The sequence below is a fragment of the Amblyraja radiata genome, chromosome X (assembly GCF_010909765.2).
Source record: "Amblyraja radiata isolate CabotCenter1 chromosome X, sAmbRad1.1.pri, whole genome shotgun sequence".
Taxonomy (NCBI): Eukaryota; Metazoa; Chordata; class Chondrichthyes; order Rajiformes; family Rajidae; genus Amblyraja; species Amblyraja radiata.
The window spans coordinates 1,493,239-1,501,850 of NC_045999.1; the positions used below are offsets into that span (position 1 = coordinate 1,493,239).

General features: G+C 50.8%; 1 protein-coding gene across 1 annotated transcript; it reads left to right on the plus strand.

Moving 5' to 3' along the window:
- The first annotated feature begins 3,055 nt into the window (after positions 1-3,055).
- Positions 3,056-7,181, plus strand: LOC116968136 (zinc finger CCCH domain-containing protein 10-like). The gene is made up of 2 exons (XM_033014761.1): positions 3,056-3,151; positions 4,917-7,181. Exon 2 carries the CDS (start codon positions 4,995-4,997, stop codon positions 5,895-5,897), a length of 903 nt encoding a protein of 300 aa, XP_032870652.1. The 5' UTR covers positions 3,056-3,151; positions 4,917-4,994; the 3' UTR covers positions 5,898-7,181.
- Positions 7,182-8,612: the final 1,431 nt, after the last annotated feature.

Below are 8,612 nucleotides of genomic sequence, written 5' to 3' on the forward strand. Positions count from 1 at the left end.
CTACACCCCCACCCCCACCCCATAAATGATCAAGCTAGACTCCTGTCTCCCTCATTTGAACAGGAATGATTTAACTTTTTGGTTCAATAGAGATTTATTTGGCACATATGCATTTTGAACGGAGACGAGGAAACACTTTTTCCCACAGAGAGTTGTGAGTCTGTGGAATTCTCTGCCTCAGAGGGCGGTGGAGGGAGGTTCTCTGGATACTTTCAAGAGAGAGCTAGATTGGGCTCATAAAAATAGCGGAGTCAGGGGATATGGGGAGAAGGCAGGAACGGGGTACTGATTGGGGATGATCAGCCATGATCACATTGAATGGCGGTGCTGGCTCGAAGGGCCGAATGGCCTCCTCCTGCACCTGTTGTCTATTGTCTATTGTCCACATATATATATATATTTATAGTTGTTATAGTGGTGGAACTATGGAAAGACAAGTTTGCAGAGACTAAAGGTGTCATATAATGATGCCATGAGAACACTGCTAAGGAAACCTAGACGGTGTAGTGCTAGTAACATGTTTGTGACGGCAGCAGTCACTACTTTAGAAGCTATCCTAAGGAATCATATGTATAAATTCATCTGCAGGATAAATGACTCTAAAAATGTAATTATTGTGGCCTTGTCAAACATAAGGTTTAGCACGACACGCTACCAATCCCAGTTGTGGAGACACTGGTATCGTTGTCTCGTTGTAGCACATTGATCATTCTTTTATTCTGGATTTTAATTCATGAATTGTGTTTTAAATAAAAATATATAATGTATGATGCTTTTATGTGATATACTAAGATTTTATATGTACTTTATGATATTTTTAATATGCAATGTATTTTTTATGTAACATTGTCCCTTGTCTGGACCTCGAGTCCGAAATAAAGTTTATTATTATTATTATTATTATATATGTGTGTGTGTTTGTGTGTGTGCGTATATGCACAATACGTAACAGCATGCCATAACCTGAGAGACGGTGAATGACCAACATGCACATATGTACGCACACACTAATCGACATTAACTAACACTAAGAAATCAATATTAAATTGCTAAACTTGCTATTCTGTTGTACTGCTTACAGCTGCAAGAACGTGTAGCAATCAATAAAGGGCTACAGGTCTATAGCGAGTTTATGTACAGAGACATATCTATCCACACACTGTATACTTGTATTTATATTTATGCATTTTAAATATGTATGTCATGTTTTATACTTTGGCAATACAACAATGTATTTTTATCATGCCAATAAAGTTTTTTTAATTGAAAATTGAAATTGAATTGAATTGATATATATATCTCTCTCTCTCTATATATATATATATAGACAGAGAGAGATATATATAGAAACATAGAAAATAGGTGCAGGAGTAGGCCATTCGGCCCTTCGAGCCTGCACCGCCATTCAATATGATCATGGCTGATCATCCAACTCAGTATCCTGTACCTGCCTTCTCTCCATACCCCCTGATCCCTTTAGCCACAAGGGCCACATCTAACTCCCTCTTAAATATAGCCAATGAACTGGCCTCGACTACCTTCTGTGGGAGAGAATTCCACAGATTCACCACTCTCTGTGTGAAAAAAGTTTGCCTCATCTCGGTCCTAAAAGATTTCCCCTTTATCCTTAAACTGTGACCCCTTGTTCTGGACTTCCCCAACATCGGGAACAATCTTCCTGCATCTAGCCTGTCCAACCCCTTAAGAATTTTGTACGTTTCTATAAGATCCCCCGCTCAATCTTCTAAATTCTAGAGAGTATAAACCCAGTCTATCCAGTCTTTCTTCATATGAAAGTCCTGACATCCCAGGAATCAGTCTGGTGAACCTTCTCTGTACTCCCTCTATGGCATGAATGTCTTTCCTCAGATTAGGGGCCCAAAACTGTACGCAATACTCCAGGTGTGGTCTCACCAAGACCCTGTACAACTGCAGTAGAACCTCCATGCTCCTATACTCAAATCCTTTTGCTATGAAAGCTAACATACCATTCGCTTTCTTCACTGCCTGCTGCACCTGCATGCCCACTTTCAATGACTGGTGTACCATGACACCCAGGTCTCGCTGCATCTCCCCTTTTCCTAATCGGCCACCATTTAGATAATAGTCTGCTTTCCTGTTTCCTCTATATATATATATATGTGGTGCTGCAGTAACACCAAAGATCTTCGGTAACTTGTGCTGCTTGTGCTGCTTGTGAACCATTTAAAAAGAAATGATTTAAAAAACATTAAAAAAGACAATTACCAGAATCAAATTTTATTGTTGACAAGAAGTATGAACTGACAGATTTATGAATCTAACCCACACAAACTGTTGCCCCACAACATTGATTACACTGCGAGTCGGGTCAGGTCAGGTAGGCTCAGGTTACTAAAATGGACGTGGAAAAATGCCCATGATCCCCTCCATAACGTACTACACGTCAGCCCATTGCATTTCGCAGGAGTAGCCTATCTTGCTCCGCTATAAGATCTTTGGTAACACTGCCAGCCCTCTGTGTGGGGCGGATGACAAAAGCTGCTGCACTCGCTCTTTGTGGCTGGAGACGCCCGGAACCCGGCACACCCGGAACCGGAACCCGGGACACACGGGGACCCGAGACGCAGGGACACACGGAACCGGAACCCGGGACACACGGGGACCCGAGACGCAGGGACACCCGGGGACCGGAACCCGGGACACACGGGGACCCGAGACGCAGGGACACACGGAACCGGAACTCGGGACACACGGGGACCCGAGACGCAGGGACACACGGAACCGGAACCCGGGACACACGGGGACCCGAGACGCAGGGACACACGGAACCCGGGACACACGGGGACCCGAGACGCAGGGACACACGGAACCGGAACTCGGGACACACGGGGACCCGAGACGCAGGGACACACGGAACCGGAACTCGGGACACACGGGGACCCGAGACGCAGGGACACACGGAACCGGAACCCGGGACACACGGGGACCCGAGACGCAGGGACACACGGAACCGGAACTCGGGACACACGGGGACCCGAGACGCAGGGACACACGGAACCGGAACTCGGGACACACGGGGACCCGAGACGCAGGGACACCCGGAACCGGAACTCGGGACACACGGCCTCAGGCTACAGGAGCTTTGATCGGATCTTTGGTTTGGACACAGGTACACGGTGTGTGGGGGGTGGGGGCTGTGTCTCTGTCTGTGTCTGTCTCTGTCTGTCTGGGTCTGTGTCTGGGGGACGGGGCTGGATGGAGGCGCCACGGGCCTGGGCTGTGGGGGGGGGGGGGACAGGGAATGAAGGCAGGAACAGGGAGGGGGGGAGTCAGGGGATGTGGGGAGAAGGCAGGAACGGGGTACTGATTGGGGATGATCAGCCATGATCACATTGAATGGCGGTGCTGGCTCGAAGGGCCGAATGGCCTCTACTCCTGCACTTTTTGTCTATTGTCTATTGTTTAAGGGGGGACATGAGGTGAGGTGAAGTGAGGAGGGAGGGGGGGATAGGGAATGGAGGGAGGGGGAGATAGGGAATGGAGGGAGGGGGGGGGGATAGGGAATGGAGGGAGGGGGAGATAGGGAATGGAGGGAGGGGGGGGATAGGGAATGGAGGTAGGGGGGGGGGATAGGGAATGGAGGGAGGGGGGGATAGGGAATGGAGGTAGGGGGGGGGGATAGGGAATGGAGGGAGGGGGGGATAGGGAATGGAGGGAGGGGGGGGTAGGGAATGGAGGGAGGGGGGGATAGGGAATGGAGGGAGGGGGGGGGGGATAGGGAATGGTGGGAGGGGGGGATAGGGAATGAAGTGAGGGGGGATAGGGAATGGAGGGAGGGGGGGGGGGATAGGGAATGGAGGAGGGGGGGATAGGGAATGGAGGGAGGGGGGGGGGATAGGGAATGGAGGGAGGGGGGATAGGGAATGGAGGGAGGGGGGGATAGGGAATGGAGGGAGGGGGGGATAGGGAATGGAGGGAGGGGGGGGGATAGGGAATGGAGGGAGGGGGGGGATAGGGAATGGAGGGAGGGGGGGATAGGGAATGAAGTGAGGGGGGATAGGGAATGAAGTGAGGGGGGATAGGGAATGGAGGGAGGGGGGATAGGGAATGGAGGGAGGGGGGATAGGGAATGGAGGGAGGGGGGGATAGGGAATGGAGGGAGGGGGGGATAGGGAATGGAGGGAGGGGGGGATAGGGAATGAAGTGAGGGGTGAGGGGGTGGGAGCAGGAGAAGGGAGGTTTCAATCCAGTTTAGTTTACAGATACAGCACAGGAACCAGGTCCTTGAGTTCACCGAGTCAGCGCCGGCCAGCGATCGCCTTTTCCAATCCACTGCCAACACACTCGGGCTAATTAACCTGCACGTGTTCGGGATGTGGAAGGAAACCGGATCACTCGGAGGAAACACAAGCGGTTATGGGGAGGCCGTGCGAACTCCACACGGACAGCACCCGAGGTTGGGATCGATCGCAGGTCTCTGGCGCTGTGAGAGGCAGCAACTCTACCCGCTGTGTGGACAGGGGATCGGTCAATGATCTGCAATCTCCCATCAGGACAAGATGAAGAAAATGTTTCTGTCGGAACAATGAACTGCAGGTGTTGGTTTGCAAAAGAAGACGCAAAGTGCTGGAGTAACATAAAATTCACGTTATAGGAACAGAATTAGACCATTCGGCCCATCAAGTCTACTCTGCCATTCAATCATGGCTGATCTATTTCTCCCTCTCAGCCCCATTCTCCTGCCTCCTCCCCGTAACCCCTGACACCGGCACTAATCAAGAATCTATCCATCTCTGCCTTGAAAATATCCACTGACTTCGCCTCCACAGCCTTGGTAGCTGAACGGTTCAGGCAGCATCTTAGAGGAACATGGATGGGTGACGTTTTGGGTTGGGACTGTATTTCTGACTGAAATGTTTGTGTTTGTTTTGCAGCGAGTGAGAGAGCGGCGGTAACCAGTGGCGCTGGGCCGCCATGCTGGAGAAGGATACGGTCTTTGGCGAGGTGAAGACATGGCCGGCGGCAGCTCAGGAGACGTGTGCCGGGATTTCCTGCGCAACGTGTGCAAGAGGGGCAGGCGCTGCAAGTTCCTGCACCCGGAGGTGAGCGAGGCGGCCGATACTGCGGAGGAGCCGGCGCTGGTTAGAGGTGAAGCGCCGGTGTGCCGGGACCACCAGAACGGCGAGTGTCAGCGTGGCGCCAAGTGCAAGTTCCGCCACTTTGAGAGGGAGTCGCCGGAGCAGGTCTGCTCTCCCATTGTCTACCAAATGGACCCGTACCACACCGAGCTGTACGAGGAGCAGGCGCTGAAGAGGAGGCGACTGGAGAGCCTGCGCTTCGACCTGTACGACCACGGCGTGCCACGACCCTTCCCCGTCGACTACCACTACCTGGAGGAGGAGAACCTGATGCTGCACAAGAGGGTGGAGGAGCTGAAGAAGCAGGCGTCCAACCTGATGGCCACCAACGAGGTTCTGCTGGAGCAGAACGCTCTGTACCGTAACCAGCCCAAGGTGGTGACGCTGACCACCACGGGAGGAGCCGAGCAACAGCTGGCTCCCCCCACCGTGGCCACCGTCACTGCCTACAACCACACCATCGTGCAGGCCCACAACTCCCTCAGTAGCCAGGCCCTTCAGCCCCGGCAGGAGATGGTAGCCCAGGCCAACGCCGTGCCCATGGTCTCCACCGGGCCCGCTCCCCCTCTGCCCCCTCCTCCCGGGCAGCACATGGCCACCGAGCTGGCACTGGCTCAGACCATCGCGCAGAGCATGGCAACTCCGGTGACCATGACACCGGTCACTGTCTCCATCACCCAGGCCATCCCTGGCATCACTGTCAGCCACGCCACCACGCCCATGGTCAGCTACGCCATCGCCTCCCAAAGCATGAGGATCACACCCATGCCACACTGAGAACGCCCCCCCCCCCCTCTACCCACTTGGCTTGGCTGCACCTGTCAGACCAAACCCCAACCCCAGATACCTCTGTACTTTACCACTCTCACTTCTAGTCTCCACTGTGCATCCATCTCCTGGTTTATCTATGGATAAGCTCTTGCGTTTGCCCATGTGAGCATAATCCGTGTGAGCATAATTGAGGGGCAAACTTAAGATGCAAGCAGCCAGAATTGTCCACTAATTAGTAATGTTTTGTTGTGTCTGCCTCAGTGCTGTTTGGTGACCATTGTAAACCAGCGCTCCTGCGGGAAGCTTCCTTCGTTTGAGACCGTGTCCATCGCTGCAGCTCGTGATTCGGGAAAAATGGACCATCTTCATAAACAAAAGGACACAAAGCACTGGAGTAACTCAGCAGGCCAGGCAGCGTCTCTGGAGAACATGGACAGGTGACATTTTGTGCCCTGATCCTTCTTTAGGCAGGGATAATGACACCAGCGTGCAGAGACTTCCACCTCTCACCAGCTGTGTCCTGATTGTAGTGGACCTACTGGCTCCTGTGTTGCGATGGAACTGCAGCTTCCCCCCCCTGCCCCCCGCCCTGTGACCGACTCGAGCTGCATGTACCCGACCCCTGCCCCCAGCAACACAGTCCCGCGCAGCTCATTCCTCCCGGATCTCCTTATCAGAAAGCAACACAACGCGGTACATCGATGGGTGACCTTTCAGGTCGGGATCCTTCAATGTCTGAAGAAGGGTCTCGAGACTCATCTATCCATGTTCTCCAGAGATGTTGCCTGACCCCCTGAGTTACTCCAGCACTCTGTGTTGTCTCGTGTAAACCAGTATCTGCAGTTCCTTGTTTCTACAGCTCTGTTTCATGTCACCCTGCTTAATATGGATGTCGGACAGGTGAAATAAAGCCCATTTAAATGGCTCGCCTCTGGGGGAAATAATGAGACGAAGAGAGACAAACTCGGAACTGCAGATGCTGCTTCTCACAAAAGGACGCAAAGTACTGGAGTAACTCAGCAACCCTTGGAAGAGTCCCAACCTAAAATGCATCAACATCCTTTGTTCGACAGAGATGCTGCCTGACCCGCAGAGTTACTCCAGCACTTTGTGTCCTTTTGTACATTAGTCAGCATCTGCAGTTCTTTGTTTCAACATCCTTTGTGCTCTGTGTCACCAACATCCTTGGTTACGAGTCATGCTTAAAATGTGTTGGTCCTTTTCAAAATGAAAATTGTCAATTCTGCAGTTTGAATGTGATTTCTATTTAAAGTTTCATCTTAACTGGTACAGCTGGTTTCTTGTTTCTCCCTCATTCTGCACCTCTGTTTAACCTACACAGATTACACCACTTTTATGGATCCGAATATTGAGGTGAATCCTAAATTTTAGACCTCGTAAATCCTTTAAAATGTGGGGAGAAATCGGAGCTCCCGGAGAAAACCCACGCGGTCACATGGAGAACGTGCAAACTCCGTACAGCCAGCACCTGTAGTCGGGATTAAATCCGGGTCTCCTGCGCTGTGAGGCAGCAACTCTACCGCTGCACCACTGTCCAACACTTCACACCATTTAATCTGAAATATGTATATCGTAGCCAGTGCAAACATTATATCTTAGCAGCAAGCTGGGATAACTTGTCTATTAGCACAGTAAGTTTGTTTAAAGGATCATAATTATGCCTTTCTCCATGATGGCAATGGCCACATTAACCACTGCGTCTGCTCACAATGCCTTGGATTGAGGACATAGGCAAGAATGTCTGGTGAACGACATTCTTGCCTATGGTGAGGTGAACGACCTAAGCCTCAACACAGACAAGACAAGAGAAATAATAATGGACTTCAGAAAAAATCCACCCCCCCTGCAGCCCCTCATCATCAAGGGGACTGTGGTGGAGAGGGCTGACAGTTACAGATACCTGGGATTACAAGTAACATCAGATCTGAACTGGACTTTGAACACTGCAGCCACAGTGAAAAAAGCCCAGCAGAGACTGTACTTCATCAGGCTGCTCAGAAAAGCTGGTCTGCACTGTCGCCCTCTCACCCAAGTCTACAAAGGACTGATAGAGAGCATCCTCACCACAGGCATCACGGTGTGGTATGGAAACACCACACAGACAGAGAGGAAGGCTCTGCAAAGAGTCATAAAGACTGCAGAGAGGATTATCAGAACTGAACTCCCGTCCATGGACACAATCTACACACAGGGCTGTCAAAAAAGAGCAGAGAGAATCATCAGAGACACACTACATCCAGCTCACTCCCTGTTCAAACACAAAAACTGCACATACAACCTCAGGCACAGACGAGCGGACAGTATCGCCACAAACAGAACACGCTTTTTTAAGAGCTTCTTCCCTGCAACAGTGAGACTCTTGGCCAAAACAAAACAAAATGAACTGATGTCCTGATATAGGGTTTGTGCAAGTTACAATGCTCTCACTTTCCCCTTTATATAGGGTTTTAGGCATTTTCTTTTTTTATGTTTTTATAGATTATGTGTCTTCTGTGTGTCTTTTTTTAATTTTTAATTTGACTTGACTTGATTCTCTGAATAACCGCACAAGAGTTCCTATGTGTGTAAGCACAAATGGCAAATAAAGTTTTTGACCTTTGAGGATGATGTGATTCTGATGAGAATAGCGAATGACAAGGATTCCAACTCCTGTGGCCCATTCACCTTGAGTGAACAAGCGGTGAAGATTGGCCGCTGTTG

What these genes read in the sequence shown, in the direction of transcription:
- LOC116968136 (XM_033014761.1), top strand. Translation starts at nt 4,995, where the DNA reads ATGGCCGGCGGCAGCTCAGGAGACGTGTGCCGGGATTTCCTGCGCAAC.